Source organism: Uranotaenia lowii, chromosome 3 (assembly GCF_029784155.1).
Source record: "Uranotaenia lowii strain MFRU-FL chromosome 3, ASM2978415v1, whole genome shotgun sequence".
In the NCBI taxonomy this organism is placed as follows: Eukaryota; Metazoa; Arthropoda; class Insecta; order Diptera; family Culicidae; genus Uranotaenia; species Uranotaenia lowii.
Window position 1 is genome coordinate 31,144,686 of NC_073693.1, and position 17,049 is coordinate 31,161,734.

The window sequence follows — 17,049 nt, forward strand, 5'->3', positions numbered from 1 at the left end:
AAAAAGTGAGCTTAAAGTGCGCCGAATTGGTGGAACTACTTTTCGCTTTTTGGTGGATTTAGTCATCCGTTTTGCCCTCAAAAGACAGTTTCATTGTAAATATTCATTATTTATCAAACGTACAGAATTTGATCTCTTAAATTCAATTAAGACTTGTATTAAATTTATTGGACAAATGCAGTACCGAAATTACCAAAAGCCGGTTTGAATTTCACTGTGCAATCTGCCGAGCCGGTATCGGGTCAAAACATATGACAAAAAAACCGGTCTCGTGCTGATGTGATTTCATAATCAAAGCCGAAAAAAAACACAAACAAGAGGCAAAGTGCGCAATTAAAATGTTCTGCAAAAAATTTTAAAGTTTTTTTTGTATTAATCCTCTGGTTAAGTATGCACCACCAAGCTCATACAGTGAGCGAAATAAGAATAGCACCACTATGTGTTTGCTTGTTAAAATATGAATGATTGAAAATTACGAAAATTTTCTTCCACAGATTGTTCTGAATTGCTTAACGGATAAATCAAGCATAAGTTTACTTTTTATGGACGTAGCAATTGGCGTTGAGGACCAAAAATGTGAAAAAGGGGTGCGAAATAAGAATAGAACCACTTGATTTTTTCTAACAAAAACAAGATTATTTTCAGAAATTTTCTGTGTAAAAGTGAATAATAATGCTTCTACGAGTTATTTGAATAGATAACTGCATTTTAGGAGTTTTTCAGAATTCCAAAGGATTTCAAAGGTTTTAAAATGGGGTTTTTAAGAGATGCTCCTCTAGCGTTAAGGAATTAAATACCTGAGCAGTAATTCTGTACCTAATTACTAACTTTCTTCATTCAAATGACGTGAAATGATGAAACAAACATTCAGGATTAATTTTTAATCAGAAAAAATAGGTTGGAAATTAAAAAAACTTTGATTTTGTTCAGTAAACTACACTTTTTTCAGTTTCAAGTCGTAGATGGCAGCACTATCTTGCAGTTAACACCAAATTTAGTCTCAATATTGATTTTCTAGGTTTATTTAGACCCATATTCATCAATTTGAGGTATTTTCATATTACAGTTTTGTGGAAGTTCACGCTGCAGAAAGCTTTTCCGGATTTGCAAAAGAATCACCAGCACAAAAATGTACCACCGCCAAAATTCCTGCTCGTCTCAACTTCCAATTCAATTGCAAACCATACCAAAAAAAACTGCCAGCCATCTGGTCCATCAAGCTGCATCCCAAAGTACAATGTTATTCTGATAATCGGTCCGAAAAATTCACTTTTAGTGACCTTGATGCAATTCTATGTTTTTTTGGATTTAGTGATCTTAGAATTTCCAATGCGTTCACACGGTACATGTATTTATTTCTTGAACAAAATCGTCCAGCACCCCCTAATTAATTCCAGATATTCGAAAATGTGCATGAATTTGGTTTAATGGCAAGATAGCGCTGCCATCTATGACTTAAAACTAGAGAAATAGTGTTTGATTATTAAAAAACATTAGTATTTTTGAATTCCAACCTGCTTTTTGGATTCAAACTCAGCCTCAAATCTATGTTTCATCATTTTGCATCATACTCATGAATGTTAATGAAGAAATCAAGCAGTTTGATAAAGTTTTATAGCTCAAATATCTAATTCCTTAACGCTAGAGAAGCATCTCCTAAAACCCTCATTTTAAAACCTTTGAAATCCTTTGGAATTCTGGAAAACTCCTTAAATGCAGCTATCTATTCAAATAACTCGTAGAAGCATTATTATTCACTTTTACACAATAAATTTTTAAAACAAATCTAGTTTTTGATGGAAAAACTCAAGTGGTTCTATTCTTATTTCGCACCCCTTTTTCACATTTTTGGTCCTCAACGCCAATTGCTACGTCCAAAAAAAGTAAACTTATGCTTGATTTAGAACAATCTGTGGAAGAAAATTTTCGTAATTTTCAATCATTCATATATTAACAAGCAAAACACATAGTGGTGCTATTCTTATTTCGCTCACTGTATATAATTCCGAGGTTTTTGTATATGTATATCGTATATGTATTCAGTGTACTAAAAAATCAATTCAAACTATACTTTATTTAATCCAATAAAAAACCAATTGATTTAAAAAATTTAAAAAAAGTAATTTTTGTTTTTGAAAGTTCCATTTTTTAACCGAAAAATAAAATTTTAAAAAATAAAAAGCTAATTCAGAATTCATTTTCAGAATTTTGACTCCACATTTTTGTATTGGAATATTGATAAATTTTTATTGATATATTAATTATTCCATTATTATTAAAATATGATTTTGAAGTAACGTCTCTGATTTTTAAAATGTATAGTTTCAACTAGCAATAATCTCACCTCGGTAACACATAAAAGTCAACATCAATATAAAAATAATTGAATAAAATTTCTAGATTTGTATATGCTACCTATAAAAATATTTCATATCTAATAAGCATACAAAATCTGATATTTTTGTTCTGTGAACTATTTCAGAATTTTTTTCAGAGATCTGGATTCAAAGATAAAATCTGATAAATTTTGGAACAATAATCAGAAAATTCAACTCTTTAATTAGTATCTGAAATCAGAACCTATAACCTGGATCTAAAACCCGAATCTGAAATCTGAATCTGAAATCTGAATCTGAAATCTGAATCTGAAATCTTACTCTGAAATCTGAATCTGAAATCTGAAATCTGAATCTGAAATCTGAATCTGAAATCTGAATCTGAAATCTGAATCTGAATCTGAAATCTGAATCTGAAATCTCAATCTGAAATCTCAATCTGAAATCTCAATCTGAAATCTGAATCTGAAATCTGAATCTGAAATCTGAATCTGAAATCTGAATCTGAAATCTGAATCTGAAATCTGAATCTGAAATCTGAATCTGAAATCTGAATCTGAAATCTGAATCTGAAATCTGAATCTGAAATCTGAATCTGAAATCTGAATCTGAAATCTGAATCTGAAATCTGAATCTGAAATCTGAATCTGAAATCTGAATCTGAAATCTGAATCTGAAATCTGAATCTGAAATCTGAATCTGAAATCTGAAATCTGAAATCTGAATCTGAAATCTGAATCTGAAATCTGAATCTGAAATCTGAATCTGAAATCTGAATCTGAAATCTGAATCTGAAATCTGAATCTGAAATCTGAATCTGAAATCTGAATCTGAAATCTGAATCTGAAATCTGAATCTGAAATCTGAATCTGAAATCTGAATCTGAAATCTGAATCTGAAATCTGAATCTGAAATCTGAAATCTGAAATCTGAAATCTGAATCTGAAATCTAAATCTGAAACCTGAATCTGAAATCTGAATCTTAAATCTGAGTCTGAAATCTGAATCTGAATCTGAAATCTGAATCAGAAATCTGAATCTGAATATAAAAGGTGCTTACGGAAATTTGAATACTATACTCCTGAGTTTATACACCAAGTTAATGATTCTAGAATTAAAGCGTGGCAGATATTTTCTATTTTCCTTTTAATAGATGGAGGTTGAAATTAAACCTGAAAACACACACAAACTCAGAACAAAATTTATTTAAATAAAAGAGACATGAGTTTATGATGACAGAACAACATTCGATGCACCATCATGTTGCACTTTTCGTAAGCGCGGGCCGGACCACGAGGTCGGACGTAACGGGCATTCTTGTTGTTGGAAAAATCTGCGCCTGCGATCCACAGCTTCCCACCCCGATTGACACGGAGAACTCGAATTGTCTGGGAAATCTATTTATTGAAATCTTTCGCTGGCTGCTCTCATCATGTCGGATAACGTGACTTCCTCGCCGAAGGGTGGCCCAATCGATTCCAGCCAAACAACCCCTCCGGATCAGCGTCGCGTTAAGTTTCTGGTCAACAGTGAGCTTCTGTCGGACATTTCATTCTCGGTCGGTCAAAAGGGAACCATAATTTATGGGCATCGATTCCCGTTGGCGGCTGCCAGTGATGTCTTTTATCGAATGTTTACGGAACCGATCGCCAGTTCCGGTCAAGCACTGGAAGTACCGGATCTTGAACCGGTCACCTTCTTGGAGATGCTGAAATTCATTTACTACGGCAACCCGACTTTGAGTGAAGAAAATCTGGTGGAGCTATACTATGCTGCCGATAAGTATGGACTGGCGGGGTTGAAGAAACGTTGCCAGCAGTACATCGGGAAGGAGGAATCTGCAGTGATGAAAATTTTCACTGCCAACATAAACCATGGCTTTGGAGAGCTTAATGAAGCCTGTTTGGCCACCATCTGCCGGAATCCTTTGGTTATGTTCCGGAGTTTGGATTTCGTTGAACTGCCCTTGGAGCTGGTTGAAAAAGTTGCCTCAAGGACTGAGCTACGTTGCAATGACGATCAACTGCTGGATGCGTTGAAGAAATGGTGCAAACATCAACCTCCGAGGACAATTGATGAACGAGAAACTTTCAAGAGATTGTCCGATATTGTAAGGAAGCGCAGAGAACAATGGCAAGACTATCACTGCCGGAAGTGGTTGTTTTTCGGTCCGATTTGCTATACGATTGACCCATGCAGGGGAACGTTCAATCTAACCGCTCTCAAGGATTTGGAACTTTACGGAGTGGGAATGTACATTGGATGCAGCGAAAACGACCAACCTATGTCGATTTCGGTTACGGTGACAGCGAACGAAAAACCGATCCGTCGATGCCAAGCAAATGTTTTGCCGCGAGAAGACATCTACATTTACGATTGTATGTTCGAGCGATTATCTCTGAGGGTGGGTTCGAAGGTAACAATACTGTGCGAGGGCCCCAAGAAGGGGGACACTCCGCTGAAAAAGTTCACCTTCTGGAATCGAGGGTTCACCTGGACTGGGGATGCCACGGTGTTGAAGTTGGAAGACGATCGGAATTATGAACACACGGCCATTGCTCATATTTACTACCAGGTTAAGAACCGTGACGAGGAAAGTGTGTAAGCGTGTAGTTGCTCAATAAATTCATTCTACAACTTAAAATTGTTTTTATTGAATTTCACAAGCACTAGTTTTCATGTCACTTATGATGGAAAGAAAACGTTGAAGAACAGCAATTTATAGATCGCAGCTCAAATTTGTTCTAGTGTGGGAAGTGATTTTTTTTGGAAATTTTGTACTTTTTTCTCTCGAAGAAACAGATACCTTTATTACCTTTATAACTAATGTTGAAGTTTTTGCAAATATTTTATTTTTGCAATTTGCATTTGCAAGGGGGAAGTTGCAACAAACTTTGTTTTTAATGAAAAATCAAATGATAGCGTTTAAAAATTTATAGTTTTTGATATATTTTTAACGCATGAAGCACCAATTGCACTATGTTTGTTTTGGTTTTGTTCGAATTAAATCTTACATTTTTTCTGTCAAAAATGTTTTAAAGAATAAGCCTAAGGGTTTAGCTTATTCCAGTATTTGGAAACGAGATTTTAAAGGTGGAACTTTGATTTGCATCTTGATGCATATTAGTCCAAATTGGTAACTGAATTATAAAAATATTTGTTGAAAAAAATTTAGTAACTGTCCGAAAAATATGTTTACACTAACAGTGTTGGTATAGAATAATAAAATCAGTTTAAATTTTGTGGGTGATTATTAAGCCAATCCGTCATACTGGGTAAAAAAAATTTCCGGATCGAAAAATTTAAAAATTTGCTGATTTTTTAAATTTTATATGAGAATCAAAACATTAATAAACCATCTCACTATGTGAGAAACTATGTCATCATAATTTTGTTATCAATCAATGATAACTTTTTTACATTATATTAAAATAAATATTGAATAAGTATTGTGGTATAAAAATGTTGCATCTTACCCTCGTTTAAAGATATTTCTTATTTGTGTATCATTTCATTCTTCTGACATTGTAACTTTTTTTTTTGGTTTTGTCATTTTTGAAATTTTTTGTCATTTTTCGTTCTGTTGTGTTGTGAGCCTACTTGGTTGAATGATTCAACTGAATCAAAGTAATCGAAAGATTCCTTTTAATTCAAACCACGGAATCGAAAACGTTTACTGAAGAAGGTAGTAAGTTGCTATCGAAATACTGGTATATGAACTTTTCATTTACCGTGGTTGAATTAAAAGGAATCTTTCGGTTACTTTGATTCAGTCATTTTTCGTCATTTTTTTTTAAATTTTTATCATTTTTGTTATAATTGAGATTTGTGCCAGTTTTTAATTTTTTTCATTTTTTCATATTTTTAAAAATTTTGTATTTTTGTCATTTTTATCATTTTTGGTCAGTTTTGTCATTTATGTAAATTTTGTCATTTTTGTCATCCAATTGTAAATTTTACCATCTTCGACTTTTTTTCAATTTTTGTATTTTGTCTTTTTTATCAATTTGTCTGTTTTCAATATCGTCGATTTTATCGATTTTGTGAATTCAGTGAATTGTGAAATGTTTTCCAATTAAATCAATTTTGTCGATTTTGTATTTTTTCTGATTTTTTTTTAATTTACTCGAATTTGATAGTTAGGTCAATTTTGACAATTTTTAAAATTTTGAAAATACTTACAAACTTGATAGAATTTTGACAATCATACATTATTTGAATCATTCCATATCAAGTGTGCACAGCGAAAAAAAAATCTTATGAAAAATTCGCCAAACCAGCAGACTTTCTGAGGCCCACAAAACAACCCTCATTTTTTGAGAATGATCCGCCCACCAGCGTTCCAGGACCCTCCCTCCTTTTTTTAAGATTTTGATAAATTCATCATTTTTGAAATACAATATCTCCGGAATAAAAAATCATACCAAAATGACAAAGAATGTGTTGTGTAGATTTTGTTAAAATCTATTTATTGATGATATTCATTTTTTGAAATAGTTACATTCTAAACGTCAGCTCTTAAAATAAAACTTTATTTATCTCAAGGAAAGTATATTTTTTTCTGGAATTTTGTGTTTTCTTTTTTTTTTTTTTTTGAGAAAATTTTACGTAAGAACCAACCAATATCCCAATATAATATTCTAGTTTTGATATATGAAAGATTTTTTTATAACGAACACAAACACATACAGGATCTCAATGAAACATGATGTTTCCTCGAAGAGATTCCTTTTTTCTTAACTCTAAGCGTACATCTTTCGAGGATATGATGGCTAGCATCTTCCAAATGCTAAAACCACCAACCCACCGAAAGCGTACTATGTATGCCGTGACCGGGATTCGATCTCACACCCCCTGGCTTAGAAGACTTGAAGGCTGTCATCTACGCCACGGGCGGCGGCAACGTTTTACTTCAAGAGCTGTATTTTGACGTTTAATCTTGAAAAAAAAGAAGGGAAGTTCCTGGAACGAGGGTGGGCGGATTATTCCCAAAAATTGAGGTTTTTTTTTGTGGGCCTCAGAAATGTTTTGGCCAACTTTGGCAAATTTATGATAAGATTTTTTTTTCGCTGTGTACATTTGATATGGAAATGACCCATTTACATTTTACAATATTTTAAGATTTAGACGTTTTTGACAATTTCGACAAATTTGACAACTTTCACCATTCGCACAATTTGGACTATTCCTACAATTCTGAAAACTTTTTCAAATTTGACAGTTTCGAAAGCTTAAACAATTTTGCCAATGTTGAAAGTTTAGACAACGTTGTCGATTTTGTGAATTTCGTGCATTTTTTGTTAATTTAGTCAATATTGTCATTTCATCGTTTTTTTTTTCAATTTTTATTATCAAGTTTGTCATTTTTGCAATATTTTGTCATATTCAACAATTTTGTCATTTATGTTAATTTTTTTATTCTGTCTATGTGATAATTTTTTTTTATTTTAATAGTTTTTTTTAGTTTATTTTTAATTTTTTAAATTTTATAAATATGAAGAATATAATCAATTTAGTCGAAAATAAATTGACAAAAATTAACAAAATTGACAGAATTTAAACAAAAAGGACATTGATGAATATGAAGAAAAAAACCATAATGAAAAAAATACAAATCTGATAAAATTTTTAGTTTCTTCTAATTTTGAATTTTTTCTGAAAATCAGGCGATTTTTTTCAATTTTGATAAAAAGGAAATTTTTTTGAATTCTGACAATTTCGAATATTTCAACAATTTGAAAATTCATTATTATTTCGAAAATACAACCAATTTTGATTTTTTACCATTTGAACTATTTGGAAAAATTTCATCATTTTTACAATATTGTCTGTTTGAACAACTTTTGTCGATTTTGTGCTTTTTATTATTTTTGTCCTTTTCTATTTATGTCAATTTATTCAATATTGTCATTTCAACATTTTTTCATAATTTTGAGAAAGTTGCCATTTTTTTGCGATTATGTTAATTTAGTTAATTCAGCCAATTTTGTCTATTTGGGTTTTGGTGTCAATGTTGTAAATTTTAACAATTTTTCACTTTTATTTTATTTTATCCAAAATAAATTGACAAAAATGGTTAAAATTTACAGAATGGAAAAAAAACATTCTTTTGACAAATTTGACAAAAATTACCAAATTGAAATAATAACAAAAACTACAAAATTGAAAAAAATTAATATTTTTTAAATTTTGTCAAAATAATCTAATTTGTCATGTTTTGAAAATTTTGTCCATTTTTTCAAGCTTATTTTTAGTTTTTTCTTAGAATATGTCAACTTCAAGAATTTTACTATTTTGAAAAAAAAAATCATTTTACTCAATTTTGATAATTTTTACATTTATGATATTTTTGACAATATTAAGAGTAATAGTCGTTTATTTTAAGTACTCTATTCATTATTTTTCTTGTACATTGTAACATGGAATTTTAATGAACGACGTTTTCTGATCTCTGCAAAAATGTGCAGGAATTTACCTCTAAATCTCTACAAGAAAGCGCATATTTATTTATTTCATAGGTAGGTTCTTTTGATTCGAAACCCTGTCCCGCAGAACGTACTGACAATTTAAAACGACCTTGTGTAAGCAATGAATGTATCTGAGTTTCGTTTCGATTGACCAAAACGTTTGTCGTGGTTTTACAACTTTTTCCTTTTATATACACAACAACTGCAGTTACAGTCCGCAATCAGATGACATGTTTCAACATCTTTTGTAATTCACCAATGGAAATAAGCAAAGTTGATCAAAAAACGCCAAATTAGAGAGTGACCAACTACTTGCAGCAGCCCTCAGAAATGGCCGAATCTAGAATGTGGTGGACGATTATAAACGCCTAAATTTATACTCTAAAAAGTTTCGCCAACAAGCCCTTGACGCCTAATGCCAATGTGTTGGCATTTGACAAAGAATTTTCAAAGGTTTGCAATCGCTTCTATCGCAGATTCAAAAGCTAAACGCGCGTTTTCTCCTTCAGTTAACACGCATGTTCGACAAGCAAAAACGAAGTTTTCCTTTTAAAATCAAGTAAAAAATGATTACGCTTAAATTGTTACAATTTTATTAAAAAATTACACCAGTTCATCTTGTTCATTCTCAGACGCAATCGTTTCACGTTCGACCCCGCCCTTCCTGACCCCAAACGGAGCGCGCACTTTCCTGCAGCAGCTCACAGGTCCGGTTCAGCAGCGGATCGCCGGCCATCGTTTCGCGGAAAGCGTCGCAAAGCCGCCGTATGGTTTCCTCGTTGAACGAACTGGTCCGCAGGGTGTTGGCAATCGTTAGCCCATCGATGGGTTCCGCCATGAAATATGTCGTTTCCAGAATTTCTCCGAGCGCAGTTTGGATATCGAATTCGCAATCCGCAGCGTCATCGTTCGGTTCGGTTTCGTTGGTTGATGTCGATGTGGAAGGTTTTTGCTCTTGTTCGGGTGGTTTTTCGGTCGATTTCTGTTCCTGAGCGAGAATGTTGTAGATTTTTATCAAGGCCAGGAACGTAGGCGGATGGAAATGGTACACGATAGCACTGTAGATGCTGTTGATGCAAACCAAAATCCGGATGTGAGCTTTTGAAAGGGGAATCAGGCAATTGGGATCCGATAGTGGGTGTAGTATTCTGTACATGCAGCATACAATTTTCTCCACCTGATTCTCGTAAACTTCGTTGGCGTTGATGATAAAGTTTTCGTTGATGTCCAGAAACTTTTGGATGATCTTCAAGTCCTTGCTGTTGAGAAACTCTTGCTCGAACTGATTTTCGGCAGCTGCTTCCGGATAGATCTGTTTGAAACCTTCCATGAGACCTTCAACGAGACAAGGTTTGGCAAACATTGTGTAGAACTCGTTTAGTTGAGCGTAATCGACTTCAGCTTCAGTGAATCTATTGACCATCGAATGAATCGCCTCAATCGTATGTTCTATCAGCTCTTGGTTTATGGTACTGCTCAGAATGAAGGCCATTTTCTCGGTCATATTTTCGACCTCGCGGATCACCTTAAACCAGCAGTACTGTTCGTCATCGGATTTGTCAAAGATTGTTGTGAAAATTCTCATCAACTGAACCAGGACCAGGGTGTCAGTCGAATCCAGGAAGTCACACAAGCTCAAAATCAAAGACTTGTTATCGTACAGGCATCTGTGCGTTTCATCTACGCAGCACATGTTACCGATAATCCCGAGCAGTATCTCAATCAAGCGATTGTCCTGTGAGCCCTCAGTCAATCCTACGAACAGTTCAACAACGTCGTGTTTAAGCAGAAACAGGACCACATCCTTCTCGATGGTCATATCCCACAGACTGCACAGATCCTTCTCAAAGTCCTCATCGTCACCGATGGGTGTCTCCAACTGAGGAAGTTTCAAAATAGTCGTCAATACAAACCGCTCGCTGTACATCGTTTCGCCAATCCTATCTCCTTTCAACTTTTCTAAAATTTCTTCCTGAGCCTCGTCACCTTCAGCCTGCACGTCCGTCGATTGCACCGGTTCAGTAGCAGCAACACCAGTATCACTTCCGGTCGGTTCTTTCTCTAGATTAGAAATGTCGTCTGATGAAACTGGAACTTCCTTGGAACTTCCGGTACTTTCCATGATTTGGTCAGCACCATTCGCGGGCAGAAAGGTTTCCAAACAATATCCACAGACCAGAGACGCCTTCGCTCGCCGGGAAATGTTTTATTGTTTGGACGGCACGGAAATGCGCAGATAAACAAATTCGGAATTACACTCTTCGGTTGGTTTATTAATTGAAGGGTTTAAATATACTCATTCACCGAAATAATATAACGAATGGACAAATAATAGTTTACAAATATTAAATCGTATACTATAAAAAAACAATTATTGGTTAAAGTAAATTTTGTCCTTATCGCATTAGTTTTTTGTACCAAAATCAAACATACATGCAAACAACATACATACAGCTTGATGATTTCATTTTCATTTATTCACTTTATCCAAACAACGATTCATTTCTTCTCCCGAGAGCCTCCCATTTCCTCAAGTTTTTGTTTCAAATCCAGTAGATCCCGATCCGGCACATATCGTCCCTCGTCCACTTGGTCCGAATGCTCGCTGATCGTTAGGGTAACACCCTCCGGCAGAGCTCCCTGCAAGAGGCGTACCAGTACCGGATAGAGGGGGGCTTGCAGGTTACCGATCTGCAGATTTCGCTCGTAGACCGTTAGCTTGTAGTCGCTCTCGATGACGGCCGAGGCCGGTTTGAACTTTTGGACGTTGAACTTCTGCGGCGGCTGAGCCCAACTGTCCAGCACGTCCAGATCCATCGAATCGGCCACGTTGTGCACGAAGCGCTGGTAGCTTTCGAGAATCGGATAGTCGTAGCCTTTGATGGTGAAGTTCAGGGTGTTGTAGAGTGGATATTTGGGGCGAAGTTTCTAAAATGAGAGAATGGTAACTTTATGTGTGTGAAATTACTAGGTTTCGAAGGAAGCCATAAATGTTAATGTTATGATTTTTTTTGATAGTTTGTGAAAAAATAGATTCTTAATTAATTAATTCGTTCTCGGTTTAGAAATATTCATCTCATTTCGTAAATCCAGATAATGTTTTATCTTTTTACCAAAACTTAAACAAAAATAATCAGCGTGTTGTTAAAAACACAAACCAAACCAGTCATCTCACATCAGAAGTCGTTGATAGAAAGCCAGCGAAGAAGCCGCAAACGAGAATCCCCCCCGGATCAGGAACGGTTTTTAAAAGGTGAGTGACGAATTAAAAACAAAAATAAAACCACAATCTACGCGAAACTAGCGAGCGACAGTTGTTAGCAGATATTCAAAAATGCCTCGACGATACACCAAAGCTCCTCAGCGCTTGCCAGTAAAAAGTAAACCACAACAAAAATTAACGGAAAAACACGCAGAAAACCAACCGATCCGTACAACCCGATCCCGTTCTCGGTCCGTATCGCAAACGCCCACTTTTGATTCGGGCAATCAGCAATCTTTCGTCGAGCGAAATGAGAAACGCCGTAGAAGCCGATCCGAGACTCGTCCCAATTCCAGGTTGCTGAAGGACATCATGATGCTGCAAACGACGACCAGATTGCTGATTCCTAAACTTAGCTTTGGCCGGGTCATCCGGGAGGTGCTGCTGGAGCAGTTCCGGTCAGACATGAGAGTCACTGCCGAGTGTTTGAATTGCCTTCAAGAAGCTGCGGAAATCTATCTGGTCCAGCTGATGGAGGACTCCTACCGGTGTACGCTTCACCGAGATCGGTTAACTTTGATGCCCAAGGACATGCAGCTGGCCATTTATTTGCGCGAGCGATGGGAACGATAAAAGTGGGGGACAAAAAACAACAACCTACCTCCAAATAATCCGGTTCGTACATGCTGCTCACCCGCCGTATAGCCATCACCGAAAACTTGGCCGGCTGCAGACGGCGCACAATCTGCATGTGAAACAAAAAAAAACAATATGAAGCATTAATTATTCATAAACATTGTGTGGACAGAAATATTTACCTGTAGTAAGGACATTCCTTGCTTATCGTGTGCTAGCAATTAAGGTAGAAATGAAATCGAACTGACTGTATTATTAAAGAAATACTTAATAGAATTTAAATCATCTATCAAAAGCGAATCGAGTTGTTTTGTTGATTTTTGTGAAATGCCTCTCTCGGTTTGTGGTTATGTAATTTTGTTATTGTCGCGCGCAGTGGGCTGAAGTTGTTGAAATGATGAACTAACGGCGTGTTCGTAAATTGATTTTTTCTATCGAAGTGATTTTTTCTATCGATGCTGGCGTTCGTAAATTAAACAAACTGTATGCAAAAGCATTGGAAGGTGATTTGACATCTACCAAAAAATTCGATGCATCACCCAAAAAATCAATTTCCGAACGCGCCGTAAATAATTTGAGTAAAAACCGGAAAAGGCAATTTTTTTTATTAAAAAAAATTGAACAATCGCAAATATAAATTTACATCGTAATTATGACGAAATTTTATTAAAATTGTGCCGTTTAACAAATTGATCGTTTTATAAACATTTTGAACCTTTTGGAAAAACTTTCTACACTCTCACTTTTCTGTAGTCAATTTAGGATAAAAAATCCAATACACTTATTTGCGGTATAAATTCGAAATAGAGTACACTGAACCTCGAAAATACCCAAACTTGAAAACTTTCCCCGCCAACTCGAATGAAACTCCCTCCCTACAGGTTTGGCTATTGGTGGCATAGCACAAAGTTAAGCTCTTAAAGGAGAACTCATCCCCCAAAATCTGATACCACAATAAAATGGAAATCAAAATAAAAAAAAAATATCGCCAGGTACAGGAATCACACCCATACCTGCAATGTCTTTGCGATTACCATCTCAGGATGCTAACCGCTCGACCACCGGAGAGTTGTTGAGAGAGGCAGTTACATCATCGTATATGTGAGACTTTCTGCGAATGAAGCGGGAATAAAAGTTATCCCCCAAAAAAAAAAACAGTTCTTCGCTTTGAACTTACCCCCCAAACCTAAATCTGCCACGATGGAGGTAACAGAATCAGATGCGCTTACAACAAAAATCCCCCAAAAAAACAATTCTTCGCTTGAAGGACAAGTTTGGCTTATTGGTGTGCGATCTAACATTGTGAAAAGTATCATAGTAGGTTTGGATAAAATGTCAACGAAAATATATATTATACATTGTGCATCCGAATTATAAATTTGTATTTTTTATCCGTCCGAAAACTGTAAGATAGGTTACCACATCTGGCGACGAGGATAAACCGGAAAAATTCAGAACTGGTAAGAAGAATAATTTTGGATATATAAAAAACCAAAGAGTCTGCTTTTTTAGCAGCGATTGGCGTAAGAGCCTGAATGGCGTAAGAGCCTGATTGGCGTTAGAGCCTGATTGGCGTTAGAGCCTGATTGGCGTAAGAGCCTGATTGGCGTAAAAGCCTGATTGGCGTTAGAGCCTGATTGGCGTAAGAGCCTGATTGGTGTAAGAACCTGATTGGCGTAAGAGCCTGATTGGCGTAATAGCCTGAGTATAAAAATCCACTGCTCTAGGCAGGACACTCCGCTGCTTTGCAGGGAATTGGCGTAATAGCCTGAGTATTCAGATCCGCTGCTATGCAGGGAGTTGGCGTAATAGCCTGATTATTATAATCCGCAAGTTCAAGTAGAACACTCCACTGCTAAGCAGGAAATGGCTTAAAAACCTGAGTTCATTCCATTTTAACTGGAAAAACAAAAAAAAAAACATAAAAATATTAAATGTGTTGGAATGACAACATTAATCAGTATGTATTTGTTTTCAGCTTACAGAAAATGAAAAAAGTGAAATATAAATTTAGTAATTTTCCTGAGACATTTTAAGAATAATATTCAAAAGGAAAACATTACCACTGGATTAATATACGAACAAGTGAACTCCAATAACTAGGTGGCGAAGTTGAGAGTCTATCACTATTGTGGAATCAAAGCTTATTGCTTGGAGGTGCTGAGAGTAACAGACAAATTATGACCAAGATCAATATGACCGGAATTCAAGAAAGATTAAGTGTCAATTTTCGTTATCGATGATGTTGCTCAAGAAGTACTCGTCTAGAATCATCACCGTGGGTCTCACCAATATTAATGGTTTGACAACAGTGAACTACATTTCCGAGGTAATATTTATGCAATGCTGAAGCAAGCAAGCTTTAATTACGATGCCTGTAGGTTTAAGGATTTCTTGATCCATTTCTTTAGCTATCCTGACACTTGAGGTAACTATAAATTTAACATACTTCCCATCAGGTAAGCGTTCTGGACTAAAATAATTATTATCAAATTTTCAACAGTTTCATGATGTATAACTTATATTTCAAAAACTTGTTTCGTAGATGAATCTATATAGTTCTAATATAAGAACTGTGTTAGCCGAATTTCGAACTCCATGCTTTTTCAAAGAGTTTTCAACTTCATGGTCGACACAAAGGCCAATAATGACTGAACCAATTATGGTGACATTGAAAATGTAAGTGCTAAGAACCAAAAACATACTTTAAATAAGGAGAATGTTTTCAAAAGTAACATGAAATTCTTGGTCTCCACCTACTGTGGATACTGTAGAAAATAAAACATTTTTTTTTTACTAAACTGTTCTTTATTAGGCCTAAAATAAAATATTTAGAAACCATAATTTACCAAAGAAAAATAATATGATAATGTGTTTCTGACTTGGTCACATCAAATTAATCAATAAAACAGCTATATGTAATTAAGGAAAATTATTAACAAAAACGGAAGACAAGCTTCAAAACTATCTTTAACTTTCATATTAAAAACAAAAATTAAAAATTGTTAAAAACAAAGATATCAAAGCTAAATTGTTACGACAACATCTCTTAAAATGTAAATCGAATCCATGTATTTAATTAACATAATTAAAGAAGGATTTGAGGCTAAGTCTAAAAGTCAATATTTAAAGACTATCTTCAACCTGGAAGGCAGGCATCACCATAGTTTTGATCTTCTGTAGGGGTTTCTAGTTGATGTGCTTCAGCTTTTCTATAAGCATAGGAATAGTGAGCAAAAGAGGGTTTGGAAAAGGTGCAGTCTATTTGTTTTGGTTGGTATCACCTGTTAGATTCGGAACAGCTTATCATTTCTTAGTTCTTGCAGGGAAGGAATCAGTTACACTTGATGTCGGAGAAACTGAAACGTGCTGAAACTAGTGGAAATTATTGCGCTGTTGAAATTATATGAAGGTTTCTGGAATAAACTAGTTTTGGTTGAAGAAAAGATTGGAAGGAAGGAAAGAAGACTGGCTTTGATAAACCAAGCTTTTAAAGTAAAAATGTATGATTAATTAAAAGGTTTATTACAAAAGAATTTTGTGAATTTGCAATCACTGCGAAATGGCTATGTGAAACGGTAGCTCTACTTCTCGGATGATCGTTTAAATAAGAGAAGGGTTATAGGGTATATGGAAAAACTGTAGCCGGTTTACAAGTTATCAACAACTTGAAACAAAACTTGTTATGTAATTGAAGATGAATTATGACTTTGGTTGATTGTAACGAGGGTTGCAGTTCTCATTTATCGATAGATCCTAATCCAACTGAACTGAACGAACACTCATCAAGCAAGCAAGATTTGAAGAATAAATAATGAACTAGAAGATTACTATGAAAGTTGGATAGTTTTGTTTTGCAATTCAATTGTAATATCGATTCTACTTTTCAATTAATTTTAAAAATTATATGAAAAACGAGATGTGCGATCTAACATTGTGAAAAGTATCATAGTAGGTTTGGATAAAATGTCAACGAAAATATATATTATACATTGTGCATCCGAATTATAAATTTGTATTTTTTATCCGTCCGAAAACTGTAAGATAGGTTACCACAATTGGCAAGCTGTGATTTTTTCACAAACTTAAGTTGTCAATCTTGAACTTAGGTTTGGCGGGTGGCAGTTCTCAAGTTTGGGTATTTTCGATTTTCAGTGTAAATATAAGTAAAAATTATTCAATGTATGTAAAGGCAAGAATATATACACACCTCGTGTAAAGGTAGTTGTAATTGTTCTTTATTGATTTAACGTCAGCCCATCGATATAAAATCATAGTTAGGGTCAAGGAATTAATGTTGGTTTAAACTTACAGATTTTTTATTAATCAGTTTAACATTTTAATCACAGATTTTCGGAGATACATATTCTTCGATAAAATATTGATCTAAAAAAAAAAAGTGAAATAT

The 17,049-nt window shown here is 34.9% G+C and overlaps 3 protein-coding genes across 3 annotated transcripts; 1 reads left to right on the plus strand and 2 right to left on the minus strand.

Moving 5' to 3' along the window:
- Window positions 1-9,373: 9,373 nt before the first annotated feature.
- LOC129755288 (protein saal1) lies at window positions 9,374-11,039 on the minus strand. Its single transcript, XM_055751711.1, has one exon. It carries the CDS (start codon window positions 10,923-10,925, stop codon window positions 9,447-9,449), a length of 1,479 nt encoding a protein of 492 aa, XP_055607686.1. The 5' UTR covers window positions 10,926-11,039; the 3' UTR covers window positions 9,374-9,446.
- A 219-nt stretch (window positions 11,040-11,258) lies between these two features.
- On the minus strand, window positions 11,259-13,002 carry LOC129754760 (39S ribosomal protein L48, mitochondrial). Its single transcript, XM_055750982.1, has 3 exons — window positions 12,824-13,002; window positions 12,667-12,750; window positions 11,259-11,731 (listed from the first exon to the last, which is right to left on the minus strand). Exons 1-3 carry the CDS (start codon window positions 12,836-12,838, stop codon window positions 11,303-11,305), a joined length of 528 nt encoding a protein of 175 aa, XP_055606957.1. The 5' UTR covers window positions 12,839-13,002; the 3' UTR covers window positions 11,259-11,302.
- Window positions 11,975-12,936, plus strand: LOC129754761 (histone H3-like). Its single transcript, XM_055750984.1, has one exon. It carries the CDS (start codon window positions 12,138-12,140, stop codon window positions 12,636-12,638), a length of 501 nt encoding a protein of 166 aa, XP_055606959.1. The 5' UTR covers window positions 11,975-12,137; the 3' UTR covers window positions 12,639-12,936.
- Window positions 13,003-17,049: the final 4,047 nt, after the last annotated feature.

Coding starts and splice junctions, on each gene's coding strand:
- LOC129755288 (XM_055751711.1), bottom strand. CDS start 10,925: ATGGAAAGTACCGGAAGTTCCAAGGAAGTTCCAGTTTCATCAGACGAC.
- LOC129754761 (XM_055750984.1), top strand. CDS start 12,138: ATGCCTCGACGATACACCAAAGCTCCTCAGCGCTTGCCAGTAAAAAGT.
- LOC129754760 (XM_055750982.1), bottom strand. Junction 11,732..12,666: donor ACGAACCGGATTATTTGGAG/GTAGGTTGTTGT, acceptor CTCTCATTTTAG/AAACTTCGCCCCAAATATCC.